General features: G+C 41.6%; 1 protein-coding gene and 1 non-coding gene across 7 annotated transcripts in view; both read left to right on the forward strand.

The window, feature by feature from the left end:
- The window catches only part of LOC144043563 (neurocan core protein-like), a 75116-nt gene that overhangs the window by 14530 nt on the left and 41549 nt on the right, over positions 1-19037 (forward strand). For all 6 annotated transcript variants that reach the window (XM_077557326.1, XM_077557328.1, XM_077557327.1 and 3 more), the window contains one exon: positions 11885-11964. In XM_077557326.1, coding sequence (XP_077413452.1) covers positions 11892-11964 — 73 coding nt within the window. In that variant the 5' untranslated portion in view covers positions 11885-11891. The remainder of the gene's footprint in view (positions 1-11884; positions 11965-19037) is intronic.
- Positions 15591-15666, forward strand: trnan-guu (transfer RNA asparagine (anticodon GUU)). Its single transcript has one exon. It is a non-coding gene; the product is annotated as a tRNA-Asn (tRNA).

The raw sequence follows: 19037 nt of genomic DNA on the forward strand, positions 1-19037 counted from the left end.
ACTAAAATAACATATTTTTTTGTGCATTAACGCTTACCACAATAAAAGATAACAATTAGTGGCAGAACATTTGACTCTTTTACGATACTTTGTCCTATATTATTTGTTTAACTTTACAACAGAGAGAAAACATTGGGCTGATTTCTCACCACCCCCACTCCCTTTTTGTTTTTTCTATTTTAAATGATTAAAAAAGTCAATTTGAAAGCGCTAATATCAGCTGATTAAACAAGCCATTAATCAGACGGGCTCTTCTTATAACTATCGCAACTGTCTATTCTATTCGTTAGCCTGCCTATGCCATTTTGCATTGTGTGTGAGCATTAAGCTAACGAAAGGCAAAGTTCTGTAGTTGTTTTAAATACACAACATAATTGATGAGCTCAACTTCCGTTGGGAGTGGCATTACGCAGTTTAAAGCCTCTTTTGTTTCTTGTTCATTATCTGCCAAACTTCTGCTTGTTATGAAGTGAGTTGAGTTCACTGCCCATACAGCGCTTCTTGGATTTTTGCTAACAAGTCAAAACATGTCATGTTTCGGTTCTGTGGGGTTTAGGTTTTTGTTTGTTATGGGTGTTCTTGTTGTTTTTGTCTGTGGTTGGTGCTTTTTGTCTTGTGTTCCTAGTTTCTTCCCTTGTCTCGTTATGTCTAACCACGTCCACCTGTGTGCGTCTTCCCTTCCCCAGGTGGGTCTCATTAGTGTTGTTGTATTTAGTCTGTTGTGTTTGTCCAGTCGGTGTGGGTGCATTGCCTATGTGATGTGTGGACGTTCGTGCGTCAAGTCTTCATCACAGCCAAGTAGCCATAGTTAGAGATGGGACAATGAAGCCTTGTGAAGCTTTTGAGGCTTTCGGCTGATTGATTTGGAAAAAGAGTCGAAGTTTCAAAGCCCCATAAGATAGATGTACTGGTGACATCTGGTGGTCAGCTGGAGTCATAGCAGCTATAATCTTCAAAGTGATTCGCCTGATTGATTAATATTCCAACATAACACCAGTACATTCAGTCTTACATTTGTGTCTGTCTAATGATCATCAGGTACACATGGAAGTGTTGCAATATTTTGACACTGTACCAGTACTATGGTTCAATGTGATGTCCTGTTACTCATTCGATTTTTATAAACACACAGCTGACACCGCGCCAAAAGGTTTGAATCAGTTACGTAATTTCCGGTATCTCATTAGCGCGCATAAAGCCGCATACGTCATCAGCACGTGATCACGGAGGTTTCATCGGGGCTTTTGATACATTGTTTTGAGCAGTCTGTCTCACTCGGCTGACACATGCTCCGGAGTCTCAGTGTCAAACGTCCCATCTCTAGCCATAGTCACTGCCAAGTAGCCATCGTCACCGCCAAGTAGCCTTCGTCACCACCAAGTCATCGCCACAGCTAGCCAAGTCATTGCCATTTAGCCATTGCCACTGCCAATTGGCCTTTGTCACCGCCAAATGGCCATCGTCACTGCCAAGTAGCCTTCGTCACCGCCAACTAATCGCCACAGCTAGCCAAGCCGTCCTCGTCACAGCCAAGAAGCGATAGCCCCAGCCAAGTCAAGTCACTCCACAGCAAGTCAAGGCAAATCAGGTCCTCTAGTCGTGGTCAATTAGCCATTGTCGCCGCCAATTAGCCATCGTCACCGCCAAGTAGCCTTCGTCACCGCCAAGTCATCGCCACAGCTAGCCAAGTCATTGCCATTTAGCCATTGCCACTGCCAATTGGCCTTTGTCACCGCCAATTGGCCTTTTTCACCGCCAAATGGCCATCGTCACTGCCAAGTAGCCTTCGTCACCGCCAACTAATCGCCACAGCTAAGCCGTCCTCGTCACAGCCAAGAAGCCATAGCCCCAGCCAAGTCAAGTCACTCCACAGCAAGTCAAGGCAAATCAGGTCCTCTAGTCATGGTCAATTAGCCATTGTCACCGCCAATTAGCCATCGTCACCGCCAAGTAGCCTTCGTCACCACCAAGTCATCGCCACAGCTAGCCAAGTCATTGCCATTTAGCCATTGCCACTGCCGATTGGCCTTTGTCACCGCCAATTGGCCTTTTTCACCGCCAAATGGCCATCGTCACTGCCAAGTAGCCTTCGTCACCGCCAACTAATCGCCACAGCTAAGCCGTCCTCGTCACAGCCAAGAAGCCATAGCCCCAGCCAAGTCAAGTCACTCCACAGCAAGTCAAGGCAAATCAGGTCCTCTAGTCGTGGTCAATTAGCCATTGTCACCGCCAATTAGCCATCGTCACCACCAAGTAGCCTTCGTCACCGCCAAGTCATCGCCACAGCTAGCCAAGTCATTGCCATTTAGCCATTGCCACTGCCAATTGGCCTTTGTCACCGCCAATTGGCCTTTTTCACCGCCAAATGGCCATCGTCACTGCCAAGTAGCCTTCGTCACCGCCAACTAATCGCCACAGCTAGCCAAGCCGTCCTCGTCACAGCCAAGAAGCCATAGCCCCAGCCAAGTCAAGTCACTCCACAGCAAGTCAAGGCAAATCAGGTCCTCTAGTCATGGTCAATTAGCCATTGTCACCGCCAATTAGCCATCGTCACCGCCAAGTAGCCTTCGTCACCACCAAGTCATCGCCACAGCTAGCCAAGTCATTGCCATTTAGCCATTGCCACTGCCGATTGGCCTTTGTCACCGCCAATTGGCCTTTTTCACCGCCAAATGGCCATCGTCACTGCCAAGTAGCCTTCGTCACCGCCAACTAATCGCCACAGCTAAGCCGTCCTCGTCACAGCCAAGAAGCCATAGCCCCAGCCAAGTCAAGTCACTCCACAGCAAGTCAAGGCAAATCAGGTCCTCTAGTCGTGGTCAATTAGCCATTGTCACCGCCAATTAGCCATCGTCACCACCAAGTAGCCTTCGTCACCGCCAAGTCATCGCCACAGCTAGCCAAGTCATTGCCATTTAGCCATTGCCACTGCCAATTGGCCTTTGTCACCGCCAATTGGCCTTTTTCACCGCCAAATGGCCATCGTCACTGCCAAGTAGCCTTCGTCACCGCCAACTAATCGCCACAGCTAGCCAAGCCGTCCTCGTCACAGCCAAGAAGCCATAGCCCCAGCCAAGTCAAGTCACTCCACAGCAAGTCAAGGCAAATCAGGTCCTCTAGTCGTGGTCAATTAGCCATTGTCACCGCCAATTAGCCATCGTCACCGCCAAGTAGCCTTCGTCACCACCAAGTCATCGCCACAGCTAGCCAAGTCATTGCCATTTAGCCATTGCCACTGCCAATTGGCCTTTGTCACCGCCAATTGGCCTTTTTCACCGCCAAATGGCCATCGTCACTGCCAAGTAGCCTTCGTCACCGCCAACTAATCGCCACAGCCAAGCCGTCCTCGTCACAGCCAAGAAGCCATAGCCCCAGCCAAGTCAAGTCACTCCACAGCAAGTCAAGGCAAATCAGGTCCTCTAGTCGTGGTCAATTAGCCATTGTCACCGCCAATTAGCCATCGTCACCGCCAAGTAGCCTTCGTCACCACCAAGTCATCACCACAGCTAGCCAAGTCATTGCCATTTAGCCATTGCCACTGCCAATTGGCCTTTGTCACCGCCAATTGGCCTTTTTCACCGCCAAATGGCCATCGTCACTGCCAAGTAGCCTTCGTCACCGCCAACTAATCGCCACAGCTAGCCAAGCCGTCCTCGTCACAGCCAAGAAGCCATAGCCCCAGCCAAGTCAAGTCACTCCACAGCAAGTCAAGGCAAATCAGGTCCTCTAGTCGTGGTCAATTAGCCACTGTCACCGCCAATTAGCCATTGTCACCGCCAAGTGGCCTTCGTCACCACCAACATTGTATTTGCTTCCGTTCTCATTGCCTCCTCCACATAGAATATGATTTTAAAGTCGCGATGGAGCAGCTCTTGCGTCGTTTGCGAAGATAGAACTTCGCAAGAGCTTCCAGCGGCTTTGTGGAACGCCTTCCATTGTGAGGATGTGACAAGGTCGATGGAATGACCTTCCTTTCATGCGTCTTCCTTCATCTTGTCCTCACTCTTATCCCGCTCCCTACTTTGTCTGTCACTCATCTAGAAGCTGTCTGCACTTAAGACTTTGCTGAGACATAATTAGGGAGGGGGGTGGGGGGGCGACATTCATTGACTTGTGAAGTGATGACACACAAGATTGACAGTTTGACTTTTTGAAAGAAACCAATGGAAGCAAACACAATTCATGCAAATGATGCGTCTTCTGTACCCATATTCCACATGAATGCTGACCTATCATGTGCATCGTTTGCAATCGGACGTGATGCTCGAGTTGGAAATGCGCCGTGACCGCAGCGACAAAATTGGGAGCAGAGCTCACCTGGTTGAGTACATTTTGCCTTCAAATGGACAAACTATCCATGTGTTTTAAAATATCAATCGTATTTAAAACAACCACATAGCCTTGCCTCATAAAAATCCGTTAAGCTAAATGCTAACGCTATAGACTAGGCTAATCGAAGGAATCCCAAATTCACACTTACGCAAAAGCTGCTGTCTGCCTCAGCTCTCACCAAGACATCACGCGTCACCCCACCAGGCTCCGCCTCTCCAAGGCAAACACAGACACTACAATATGTTCTATACATTTTATGCTTGCAGTTTGTTTTGGTTGGGTCAAATATGCTTACAATGTGATGTAACCCTATAAAGCTTGAACCGTGAAATATATGAGAGAAAATTCCGATTCTTTGTAAATAGAGTATTTATTGATCCTTTTGAACAAACAATTTTTTTTTTAATCAACTTCCACATATGACTTTTGATTTGTGTCATATTTGATACATTCGGTCACAATGCTTCCTTCCTAAATTTGTAGATTTATAACTGTCAAAAATATGTAGCAAACAGACCTATCAAACATATTAGTATTTCCCAAAATCTGAAAAACATTTCTCATTATTAATACTTGTATATTTCTCACCTTTCTCAAATCGGGCGATCTTGAACGGTCGCTGGGAAAGCCGTCATCTTGGTGTTGCTTCCCTCTAATGGATTGTCCGCGTGTCAGATCGTATGCGTCAGGGTTTTAATGGGAAATAAATTGTGCACTCTTTTAATTCATTTAATATGACATGTTTGGAGTTACAGGGTTAAAAAGTGTGTTTTAATAACTTTAACTTTATTAAACATATGCGAAAGAGTTATCATTTCAATATTTGATATGGCCCTTCTATATGGGTTCACTGTACTGTATATAAACAGCCAATAAAAGCACATTATGTTGTATTTTTTAATGATTCACTGATGGTGAAAAGTCACAACACGTCATTGTGGTCATTTTAGATATAATCTAGTATTTTTTTCAAAGACAGAAATGATGTGATTTTGTATTGATTGTGTATGCATAGTTAATGTTTTTCTTCATGGCTCTTTTTGTGGATCCTCATTTTGATCATTTGGTATTCGGAGTTACTTTGTGTTTCAGCGCCATACCCAACTACTGCTGCCTTCATTTCACAAAGTATGAAAAGAAGCGAATAGGAACGATACTCAATGTTCCTCGGTGCAAATCGATGACTCGTGTCTTCAGAAAGAAGATACTGAAGTGTGAATGCAAAAATGTCAATTACGGGATTTTATGCACTAGATTGTGTCTGTGTCTCGTCTGAGTAATTGACTATAATGTAGTTGTCAAATGACAAATTTATTACATTTCCTCATCATTAAGATCATTAATATTAGGGTTATGTCTTCTTGCTGAGCAGACAGCTGAATGCTGATCCCTGATTTATGTGTTAGTCAGGTTGCACTTTTTGGATCGGTCGCCACGAACGTACTGGGCCCAACTATTCGAGAAAGAGACCCTCGGTGCGGATATCCGTGAGTTGTTGTGCATGCAGGCTACCCCATAATTTGTCTTGTATTTGTTGAATAGTAATCTGTATTTAGGTTTTGTAGCGCTGGGATTAAAAAAATCCAATAATAAATATCGAATTGATTTTTCCTTTTTGGGCCTGATATCGATTCATAAAACAATGTGAATAGATTATTTTAATATCTATTTTTTTCCCATAAAATTCATGAGAAAATAGAATTTTAATGGCTGATTTATTTTTGGTATCTTACTGTTTTCTTGATATTTACTGTTCACATGAATTTATAAGTAATTTTCTTTAATTTATGAAAGACCTGCTCTATTGCACTTAAAGACAATTCAGAGTCTTTTTAATACAGTATATATTTACAATTATTGAATCGGAATTCTAAAATTATTTTCGTCTTATCTTTGCTGATGTCAGTGTTTGTGTTACTTTCATCAAGCAACTAAATTTAACCAGTTACTGCCGCCACAAAATGTAATTTGGAATTTTGTTGAGTTTTTTTTTATTATCATATGCTTGATATTTAAGAAAAATTGATGTCCCATAATTAATCAATATCGGATTGAATTGGAGTGAATCGAATCAAATCAGGAAAAATCAAACTGAACTCTTGTGAATCGAAAATTGAATCAATTGAGGAAACTAGAATCGATACCCAGTCTAATGTTTTGTTAAAAGAGGTTATGTGGATTGGAAATTCTAATGAATTCTGGCAGCCTTTACTGATGGTTGACCCCCAGTAGAACATGCTTTCGTACATCCACTCCAGTAGGTGGCAGTGGTGCTCTCATTTTCAGAGTTTGTGCAAGGAGTATAAACAATGTCAATAAAGCTATTCAGCAGAATTGCATTTTTTTTTTTTTTTTTTCTTTAGTGTGGATAAGGATACGATGTTATGCAGAAGTGTACTTATAGCAATTTAATAGACAAATGACACTATTTATAGTTTTGGCGGATTGTTTGGGGGACGCAAAACATTTTCTTCTTCTTGTGGGGTAAGAGAAGCCAATTGAGAACCTATTTATTTTACTTTTTGTTTGGCATTTAAATTATATTTTTAACCCCTTTTATTGCTTAGTTTTGATTTCATTTTATCATATTGTCTTTTAGTTTTGTTTTTGCAACTTATTTTCTTTCTTTTTTTTTTTTTTTGCCTTTTATTGTGTTGTTTTTGTAGTTTTGCAGTGTTTATTGGGTGCCTTTGCTCACATGGTTTCTCTGTGCCCGCCATGTTTAATTTTTATTTTTTATTTTTTTTTCTGGGGGTGGGGGGGGGGGGTCTTTTGATTTTATTGTGGATGTTTTGTTTAGCACCTTGAGTTGCATTTTAATATATGAAAGGTGCTATGTAAATAAAGTTTGATTGATTGATTGATGTGTCTGTCACTGACTTACAACAATATATCCATTATTTGCCCCCATCGAAGTCTTCTGCTCCATTTGTGTTTAGTGCATACCAGTTAACAGGCGTGACCTAGGAGGTTGCGTTCACATGTGATGTCGTGTTCGTCCTAATGGATGGCGCCGGCGCCGTGTGTTGTAAATCCGCACTGCTAAATAATGCGTATTGTGTGACATCCATTCACATGTCCTCAAGTGTGAGTTGTGACGAGAGGACGGCGGTGGCTGGCACGCTGCCACGGGTTGCACACTTTGTATGCGTCCGATGAGGGGGTGGGGGGGGGGGTTGTTGCTGACCCCGTCCAAGTCTTTACAAAGCACCACCCAGCCAGCGCAATCGCCACCGCACAACGGGTCCAGCAGCTCGACCCCAATCTGTCAGAACCCCTCACCAGGTCCAAATCCACCTCTCACCAGCGGGACGTTTGGAAAGTGTGTGTGTCGCTGCGAGGTCTCACCCACACCAGAACCCGCTTTTCAAGAGCCCAACTTGGTTTCCATTAAAAAACACTCACACACTTGTTGTTTGCTGTCATGTGGTTTTGTGGGTGTCGCAGAGGTGATGTCGTATCTCCGGGGAATGTTTTTCTTTGGCTTCACACACTCCACTTTTCGATGGCTTCACATGGTCCGAAAGAAAGACTGACGTTGTTGTGTTCATTTATTGCTGGTTGAATCGCGGTTGCGCAATCCTCTTTCAGAGCATCGGGGATGCTGTTGGAATGAGTTGCAGTTACCTTGGTGAGGGAGACGACGAGGTCTTTGTGAATTTCTTACTGGATGGAACTGAAACGGAGACGCACACCATTCATCCTTCCGTCCATCAGTTTTCCTTTTTGGGTGGACTGGTTGCTAACCAATCGCATCATCACTGTTGGGCAAAAACCTCCCATGTCCAAATATGGTCGATTTAATATATATATATTTTTTTTATATTAATAGTCTGGTCATTTTTTGTTTTTTGCCCATTTTTTTACAAAGTGCGTTAACCAATCTGAAGTGCTGGAATAGCTTGAGAGCAAATCAACCAACTTTATTGGACACTTTAACTGTCTGAGAAGTTGCACCACTTTTTAACTGCATGGGAGCCTCGCCTGAATGACAGTTTTTAGACAAAAATGAGTGCATTAAATATAGCTTAGATTCATTTGAGCTGGCATGTGGATACATTTCGTCTACTTCTTTTTATTCTATTTGAATTCATCATGGCTCTTAGACCATTCAAATATAGTTTGAGAAGGTAGCATAATAACAGCTGCGGGGGCATACAGCTGATGGCAGCAACATATTCTAATGAAGTGATGCGCAATTGGCAGCCCATTTTGGAGGATGGGGGGTGGGGGGGGGATCACCCGTGGACTTTGTTTATTTTTTTAAATTAATTGTTTTATTTATTTTTTACTTTTTGGGTTATTTATAGGAAGCAAATGTAAAATGTATATTTGAGGTTTATCAGCATTTTGGGGGGTTTACAAAATAAAAAGTTTAGTATTTCAATGGGCATCCATTAACCCCTGGGCGTTATTTGACCATTTTTGGGCTTTTTGTTGGTTCTGACCAAGCCATTTGAAAATAAAATAACGCCCAGGGGTTAAACACATAAGTGAAAAAAAATAAAAAGCCACAAAATTGGGGTTAATGATGGTTTTCTGCTCTTGAATGGTAATTTTTATTTATTTTTGTTGTTGAAGGCTGAATCTTTTAGACATGGACTAAAAAGTGTGAAAAATGAAATGTGTTTAGATACAAAGTTGCACATTGGTTCAATAGAAAACAGACATATGCACATATTTTGTGGATATTTGAAATGGCATTTTTGTCATACATCTGGTTAGGAAGTATGTGCCCCCCCCCCCCCCCCATTAGCCCTGATGGAAAAGTGTGGCCCCCATCGTTTAAGTTGTCCATCCCAGAATTAATGAATTAACAATTGTTTATCAAAAGAATTTAGTGATTCACTCATTCACTGCAATTGACGACTATAGACGTCAAAAATTCATTTGAACTATTTCTATTAGTTTACATTTTTTTTCCACTTTTGTTAACAAGAGTATGAAAACCTAGAATTTTTTAAATTGTACAGAGATAAAATTTGTGATTAATCGTGAATTAACTAGTGAAGTCATGCGAATTTTTAATCGCCTGACGCCTAATTTTTAATAATCTTTTCTTTTTTTAAATTGCGTCAGTCGATTAAATTTTTTCTAATGAATTGCATGACTTCACTAGTTAACTCACGATTAATCACAAATTTTATATCTGTTCTAAATGTACAATATTTTTTTTCTGTGTTTTTCATACTCTTGTTAAAAAGTGGGAAAAAAATGTGAAACTAATAGAAATAGTTCAAATCAAATTTTGACGTCTATAGCCGTCAATGGCAGTGAATGAGTTAAACATGCTTGTGGGGAGGTGTTGTGCTGATGTTGGTGCTCAAAAGGTAGCAATTAGGGATGGACGAGTAGTAGTACCAATAACGGCTTTATCTTAAGGTGTCGGGCACTCGTGAAGGCTACCGATACAAGCCACCGATACTTAAGGGAAAAAAGAAAGAAAGGCGTTTGTTCACTATTTTTTGTCATTGTGTTAAATTAAAATGGCTATTTTTGTTTTGTTTATATTGTTTGGGGAAAAAAGTTGTATTGAACATCCTTAGTAGCATTATAATGTAAACTGACATTAGTGGCGCTAATTCCTGCTTCATCCAATTTTCAACACCAGCGTCAACAAACACCCGTTTGCTTCATTCTTTAATCCAGCAAAAATGTGCCTTATAACGCAACGCTGTCTTTTCTTCAAACAAACTCCTCTTCATCTCGATTTCAGAGCGGCATGGGACAAACCGCCTCCCCATTCAGCTGAGCAGTTTCGGGCCGCCATCCAAATCCTCTGGCGCAGCCACTAGCTTAGTTGGGATGCGTTTCCTGGCCATCATGCGCTCGAATCTCCTCATAGCCGAGAGCCGAGTTGCTGAGCGAGACGGCTGGTAGGCGAAATCGCTTCCTGCCGACTGGGAGGTCATCAGAAGGCCTTTTGCCACCCGCTGCATGACACACTCGATGGGGTGGAGTCATTTCGGCGAGATGAGCCGAAAGTCGATGGACGAAATAACAGACGGATGAAATGCAACGTAGTCGCTGCCGTGTTCAAGGTCGCCTCAGTCGTCACCTTGCAGCACCTCCAAATTTGACCTCCTAAGGTCTGACGCAGCTAATTGGTCAGGATGCAGAGATCTAATGAACTGTGATAGATTTTTTTTTTTTTTTTTTTTTGTGGTTCTTATTACATGATCCCACATTAGCCCTCCGATGCGGTGCACTGGATTAACCTTTAGCGCAGGGCCATTATGGTGAATTTGCTCCATTAATTTACCGATGCAGCCGGGTAGATGTTGTGTAGCATTTAACAGTCAATGATACGAAGCAAGCAGTTTATTTTTGCTGCAGACTAACAACATTTGTTTTGTTTGGTTTTTACATCAAAATATGAATACGAGACAAGAGATCAACAGTTCAGCCGTTTACCCGTAAACTGCTCTTTTCTATTGGTTACACCTTTAACTGTAAAGTTCTTTTCACACTGCAGTTAGCAGGGCGTAACACGCCGTCATCAAACCCATTCATTCTGACATGCGCCTCCAATTTTGTTTTTGGTTTTTTGGCTGACTTATTTACAAGTAACAGCATGATAAAAAATGTATTTTTTATTTTATTTTATTTTTTTAAACTTATTTTTGTGAAGACATTTCAGATCACTTTTCTATGGAAGAGGATTATGGCCAGTGAAGAGAGGGCGAAATAAAGGTTGGCAGGATTCTGACTTTGTTCTCAGAATTCTGACTTAAAAGTGATAATTCTGACTTTAATTTCAGAATTCTCTCTTTATTCTCAAAATTCTGACATTGAAGTGAGAATTCGGACTTTAAAGTCCGAATTCTCACTTTAAGACTGCCAGACGTTTTCAGAAAAGGGATGCCGTGGGTGCCAGCTGATTTAAGCATTTTGACTGATCTTTTGACTGATCTTTCAAGGTCCACATAAAATTATGTGTTTGGACTATGGAAACACACATACTACCATATGAAAGATTGGACTCTCATCTTTCATCAGAAAAAAAAAGTTTGTTTCTACCTTATTCCGTTTTTGAGTAATCAACAATAGAAAATGGTTAGTTTCACCTCTGTTTTGAAACAAACGTCTTTTAACGTCTTTGGCACTCCTCCATAGGATTTTACTAAACGTTATTTAACGTTTTTGGCAGTCAAAGAGTTAATCTCAGAATTCTGATTTTAAAGGGAGAATTCTGTCTTTATTCTCAGAATTCTGACCTTCTGAACCCCCCCTCACACACACACACAATTCATAGCTCTACATCAAAGTCAGAATTCTGTGATCAGAGTCAGAATTCTGAGAATATATTGAGAATCCTGCCAACATCCCTCCCCCCCCCCCCCTCTCTCTCTCTTCACTGGCCACTGGAGACAATAACATTCCCCCGCTCCCCACCCACCCACATACACACACACACACACATTTTGACCTGTCGTTATTTGTAGCTTATTGGACCATGGACATACTGGTCCGGTCCACTTGAGTTTAAATGAATTAATGGCTCAACTCAATGTTAACCTTGACTTGTTTTTTGTCATCTGTCACCCTTCAGGTCCAAGATGGCGCTTCCTCGGCGTGCAGCCGGGCGACACATCTTCTTGACTGTCTTGCTGCTGCACTGTTTTGGCTTTGGTGAGTTTTCCGAACCCAACAACGAGTTCTGATCTCACACAAGAATTGGTGGTCATATATTAGAAGACCCCGTTTTATTTTCTTTAATTTTTTTTAAAGAAATTCAGCGCCTGTGAAGGTTGTAGCATATCTTCCAGAAATTCCACCTGGAATCTGAATATGGCCAATTTTTTGCACAATGAGACATCATTACTCTTGAGTGACATCTAATATGAGGTGGAATAACCCACATCGGATGTATAGTGCAGAATTTGACATTGTGGTTGAGGTGTACTCACCGTAATCTCCAGCATTACAGCCCACTTCCCTTTTTATTAGTGACTTTTCCAGCAATATATGCAGAAACTTCATGCAAATTCACTTTGCAGCGTTCGCCCTCTTTGTTCTCTCCAGAAGGCTGTCCAACACATTATTAGATTAAGGTTATACCAAGGACACCCATTGAGGACACTGCTATAAAATGCACCGTTATGGAGGAAATGCAAAATCATCTCAGTGGACGTGAAATCGGATTTTCATCCATTGCCACCTTTCACTCGCTCCTGAAAAAGCATTTTCGCCACTTTGATGGAAGCCCCCCCCTCCCCAGATAATTAACAACCTAATGGGTCAATTCATGGAATGAGGTCATTGTTGGTGATGTATTCGCACCTGCACCCCACCCCACCCCCGTCCCTCCCCAACTCCAATGGCGGAAACGTCCGTTTAGTATAAAGAATGGATGGCACTGTCAAGGGAATAAGGTCAAGCGAGCCAGCGTTATTTCTACTCAAAAAGTACATTTAAAAACATTCACAAACAAAACAGTTACAGACATTCAAAAGCAAATCAAAGAAATAAAAAGTTGCATTCTAACATCACTAAAACAACGTGAAATGGATTTAAAAGCATTTATCTTGGGCCTGATTTCACTTATGCTTATTCCATGCTCATGCAGCACAACAGCTAACTGCTGCTTCACCATGTATGCTTTAAACTTTACTAATTAACCTGACTGAAAAGCCCGACTGGGTTTATATTCAATACTTTCTTTCTTTCTTGAATGTATTCAGGACTCAAACCCTTCAGTGATTGGATTGAATGAGGGAAGAGAGGAAGTGCAGCTAAATTGGGGGCACACATCTGTTCCTTCATTCATTTTTCTTTCTTATTGTGGCTGACAGGTCATTTCAGTGTTGTAAGTGAGAGGTGACACGCTGGGAATGTTTGTCGACATCCTCTGCGGGAGTGAGCCGGAACGTCTCCAAAGCCATTTATGCAATTGAACTCCTCCATCTGTTCATTTAACACTGCATGAAATTCACAATTATCAACAACAAAGTTGATTCCAATTAAAGATGTCAAGTAAAGATGTCAAGTAAAGGCCTGGTGTTTCAGAAAAGTTACAGGACTCATGTCACAAATGATAACATTTCAAATCCAAAAAAACAAACGAATGCTTTTGCCCTTCAAAGAACATTTTAATTCTTTAGAAGACAAGACAGAACAAGCACTTTGAGAACCGGTAATGGATGGATGGATGGATGGATGATGAATGGATAGAAAATGGGATGGATGGATAGATGAATGGATGGAGGGATGGATGGATGATGAATGGATAGAAAATGGGATGGATGGATAGATGAATGGATGGAGGGATGGATGGATGATGAATGGATAGAAAATGGGATGGATGGATAGATGGATGGATGGAGGGATGATGAATGTATAGAAAATGGATGGATGGATGAAAGAAAGAATAGAAAATGGATGGGTGGATGATGAATGGATAGAAAAATGGATGGATGGATGGAGGATGATGGATAGAAAAATGGATGGATGGATGATGAATAGATAGAAAAATTAATGGATGGATAGAAAAATGGATGGATGGATGATGAATGGATAGAACAATGAATGGATGGTAGATGGAAGGATAGAAAAATGGATGGATGATGGATAGAAAAATTGATGGATGGATGATGGATAGAAAAATGGATGGATGATGAATGGATAGAAAATGGGATGATGGATAGATGAATGAATGGAGGGATGATGGATAGAAAAATTGATGGATGGATGATCAATAGATAGAAAAATTAATGGATGGATAGAAAAATGGATGGATGATGGATAGAAAAATTGCTGGCTGGCTAGCTGGATGGATGATAATGAATGGATAGAAAAATGGATGGATGGATGATGGATAGAAAAATGGATGGATGATGAATGGATAGAAAATGGGATGGATGGATAGATGAATGAATGGAGGGATGATGGATAGAAAAATTGATGGATGGATGATCAATAGATAGAAAAATTAATGGATGGATAGAAAAATGGATGGATGGATGATGAATGGATAGAACAATGAATGGATGGTAGATGGAAGGATAGAAAAATGGATGGATGATGGATAGAAAAATTGCTGGCTGGCTAGCTGGATGGATGATAATGAATGGATAGAAAAATGGATGGATGGATGATGGATAGAAAAATGGATGGATGATGAATGGATAGAAAATGGGATGGATGGATAGATGAATGGATGGAGGGATGATGAATGTATAGAAAATGGATGGATGGATGAAAGAATAGAAAATGGATGGATGGATGATGAATGGATAGAAAAATGGATGGATGGCTGGAGGGATGATGGATAGAAAAATGGATGGATGGATGATGAATAGATAGAAAAATTAATGGATGGATAGAAAAATGGATGGATGGATGATGAATGGATAGAACAATGAATGGATGGTAGATGGAAGGATAGAAAAATGGATGGATGATGGATAGAAAAAATGCTGGCTGGATGGATGATAATGAATGGATAGAAAATGGATGGATGGATGAAAGAATAGAAAATGGATGGATGGATAATGAATGGATAGAAAAATGGATGGATGGATGGAGGGATGATGGATAAAAAAATGGATGGATGGATGATGAATAGATAGAAAAATTAATGGGTGGATAGAAAAATGGATGGATGATGGATAGAAAAAATGCTGGATGGATGGATGTTAAATGGATAGAAAAATGAATGGATGGATGATGGATAAAAAAATGGCTGGATGAATGATGAATGGATAGATAAATGGATGGATCAGAGTTCGTTCAAAGTCGCAACATTTCCTAAACGTTCTCTAAACAGTCTTAATGTTCTTTCCTGTTGCAAGGAAATTCTGAACTTTTGAGCGTTTTCAAAATTTCCTTGCGACAAGAAAGGCGAGGAAACGCTGCGACCTTGAACGAACCCTGACGTGAAATTAACATTCGTTAGCCTCGCAAAAGTTTGCCCCTCAGTTTCGTTAACGTCAATATTTTTTCCTTGCATGTGTGTGTGCGTGTGCGTGCGTGTGCGTGCGTGTGTATTCATTAGTTCACCTAAAACCTATTAAAAATCACATACCGTTCACCTAAACCGAATACTTCAGAATCCAGCTAGAGTCGTGAGGTTGTCAGGAGACCCGAGGAAGGATCAAAGAAAAGAAAGTTAAGTGAAATCCAGCACCGACCAGACGTTACCTACTACCACCCACAATAGTTTTTCCAATTTCATTCGTTTTCATTCACTGCAACGTTGGGCCTTGCCACAGATGTCTTGCTTTGAAATTCAAAAACTGTAACTATTGCTACTTGCAGTGTTTCTGTGGCGCAATGGATCAGCGCATTCGGTTGTTAACCGAAAAGTTGGTGGTTCGAATCCACTCAGGCACATGGTAGGCTTTTTTTCAGAATTTTCCTTTGAATTTGAAAGCTTGTTAGCTTATGTGTTGAAATTCAAAAACTTTAAATATCGCTACTTGCAGTGTCTCTGTGGCACAATGGGTCAGCGCAGTCCGCTGTTAACCTGAAAGGTTGGTGGTTCGAGCCCACCCAGGGACGTGTTACAGTTTTTCAAAATGTCCCTTTGGTTTGAATTTCAACTTGTTGGCTTATGTGTTGAAATTCAGAAACTATAACTATTGCTACTTGCAGTGTCTCTGTGGCACATTGGGTTAGCGCATTCGGAAACCGAAAAGTTGGTGGTTCGAACCCACTCACACAGGCACATGGTAGGCTTTTTTCAGAATTTTCCTTTGAATTTGAAAGCTTGTTAGCTTATGTGTTGAAATTCAAGAACTTTAAATATCGCTACTTGCAGTGTCTCTGTGGCACAATGTGTCAGCGCATTCCGCTGTTAACCTGAAAGGTTGGTGGTTCGAGCCCACCCAGGGACGTGTTACAGTTTTTCAAAATGTCCCTTTGGTTTGAATTTCAACTTGTTGGCTTATGTGTTGAAATTCAGAAACTGTAACTATTGCTACTTGCAGTGTCTCTGTGGCACATTGGGTCAGCGCATTCGGAAACCGAAAAGTTGGTGGTTCGAACCCACTCACACAGGCACATGGTAGGCTTTTTTCAGAATTTTCCTTTGAATTTGAAAGCTTGTTAGCTTATGTGTTGAAATTCAAGAACTTTAAATATCGCTACTTGCAGTGTCTCTGTGGCACAATGTGTCAGCGCATTCCGCTGTTAACCTGAAAGGTTGGTGGTTCGAGCCCACCCAGGGACGTGTTACAGTTTTTCAAAATTTGTGTGTTAAAATTAAAAAACTGTAACTAGCGCTACTTGCAATGTCATTCGGCTATTAACTGAAAGGTTGGTAGTTGGAGCCCACTCAGGGACTTGGTACAGTTTGTCCAAACGTCCTCTCACCATCTTTTCGGGAGCTGACAAGAAGAAGCCACGTCTGCTAAAGACAGCAAGCGTCCCTTCAAGTCACTTGCAGTGCTCTTCCGTTGACTTTCAGGCCCATTTTCACAATGCCATCTGTCAGTTGCACGCCTGTGAGTACACTTGTCAGCCAAAAGCCAAAAGCTCCAACGTTTCCATCATTCAATTTACACCAGCTCTCTTTGTCTGCTTTAAGACGGTGCGTCTTTTGTCCGCCGGGCTGCCGATCTCATTGCGGCTCACGCGCTGGCTGGCTGCCTGGCTCTCGGGCTCGCTCTCGGGTTCTTGTGTGATTACATCTGATTTGAGGGGCAGGCTGTGGGGGCACTCCTCAACTCACCGAAATGATCTCAGGGGGGGCGTTGGGGGGGGTTTGTAGTCTCGGTGTTTGAAAGATGTCCAATCTAAATGCAGATGGAAATATCCTCCGGGGATTTGAATCCGCTATTTGTATTAGTCCAAAAAAGCCTTTTGTTTATTTGTGTATTATTATCGCTGTTTTTTGCATTCACTCCCCATTTCTCTAACCTTGTTATCTCCCGGGGCACGTGGCCACATCAAGTGAACGAAAAACAAATAGGTTTTATGTTGCTGCGGGATGCACAGAGGTTGTGCGGTTACATCTTTTCAGGTGATCCTGTTGTCATGGCGACGTTGTTGCGAATGCGCCGGGCCGTGAAGCGCGCCGCTTTGTGCTGTGCGGTTTTGACGTGTCATAAAATGGCGGCAAAACGGATAAATAAAAGCAGCCAACAGGATGACGAGCGCTTCGATGTGTGCGTGCACTTTGCATTTCCGTAATGAGCATCGACTTTGGTCTTGCGGCGCGATGACGAAGATTGTGTGAAAGTTGCTAATGAATCCCCCGATGTCTGATCAGCAGACAAATTGCTTTCAAGCCAGTGCTGACCCTCATTTATTTTTCTCTTTTACTACAGTGCGGGCAGCACTAATCAATGAGACCACTGATTTGTGCTTTAATCAAAAAGTATTGATGTGCTCAGAGGAAAATGGATATAAAACATCATTTCCCGCTGGCTTCATTGTACACTGTAAAAAAAAAAACCTGTAATACAGTAAAACAGAATCTTACATTTTATTTGAGAGTTTTTTTCCTTTATCTATAAAAAAAAATACTCCATTAGAAATACATATATCAATTGTTATATATGTTGGTAATTTCATAAATATTTGTCTTTTAATTAATGGAATAAAATGCAAAATTCAACTTTAAAACCCTGAAAAAAAAGTGGATTTTTTTAAAAATATTTACTGAGAAATTAACAGTAAAAAAAATGTAACACTATCATAATTTCTTTGTGAATTGACTTGTCCTAGAATCTAGGGCATTCAGTGTAATAATACTAATTCATTAACATTTATTTTTGAAAGGACATCTAATGAGAGGGTGAACAATACACAAAGCAAAGAATTGGACAGCTAAGGCTGTTTCAAAGCGTTATATAAATGTCACATCGCGGTGAGGTTGTCTTGACTGGGCTTTTACTGTCTTGTCATTTCCTGTTTTATTTTGAAAATTCAGACTCCTTTTCATTTCAGGTCACTTGCCCTTCCTCATGTGGTGTCAGTGTCAACCCTGATTCCTGATTGTGTCCACCTGTTTCCCATTACCCTCATGTGTTAAATGGTCTGCGTCTCCCCTGTCTTGTGCCAAAGTGTTTTCGTCACTCGAGCCAGTCGCAGTCGCAGTCGCAGTCGCAGTCGCAGTCGCAGTCGCAGTCGCAGTCGCAGTCGCAGTCGCAGTCGCAGTCCTCAGCCTTGTTGTCCTGTCTTCTGTGTCAACTTTTGTTTGTAACTTTGTATAGCCACAGTATAGTTTTAGTTTAGGAGTGATTTTGTTTTGTTTGTAGTTTAGACATCCTCCCTTTTGGAGCGCCTTTAGTTTAACATTTTATAGCCTTTGTTTTTCCCTCTAAACGAGGAGTTTTATGTTTAATAAATATCTGCCTTGGCAGCAAACTGCTATCTCTGCGCGTGACATGACGTGACTTGACTTGATGTTACGTGACGTGATGTGACTTGCCGTGACTTACCGTGACTTGACGTTACGTGACTTGACTTGACGTAACGTGACGTGACGCGACTTGGCGTGACTTGACGTGACTTGACTTGACGTGACTTGACATTACGTGACTTGGCGTTATGTGACTTGACGTTACGTGACGTGACGTGACTTGACTTGACGTAACGTGACGTGACATGACGCGACTTGGCGTGACTTGACGTGACTTGACGTTACGTGACTTGACTTGACGTTATGTGACTTGACGTTATGTGACTTGACGTTACGTGACGTGACGTGACTTGACGTGACTTGACTTGACTTGACGTAACGTGACGTGACGCGACTT

This window comes from Vanacampus margaritifer, chromosome 2, assembly GCF_051991255.1.
Source record: "Vanacampus margaritifer isolate UIUO_Vmar chromosome 2, RoL_Vmar_1.0, whole genome shotgun sequence".
NCBI lineage: Eukaryota > Metazoa > Chordata > Actinopteri > Syngnathiformes > Syngnathidae > Vanacampus > Vanacampus margaritifer.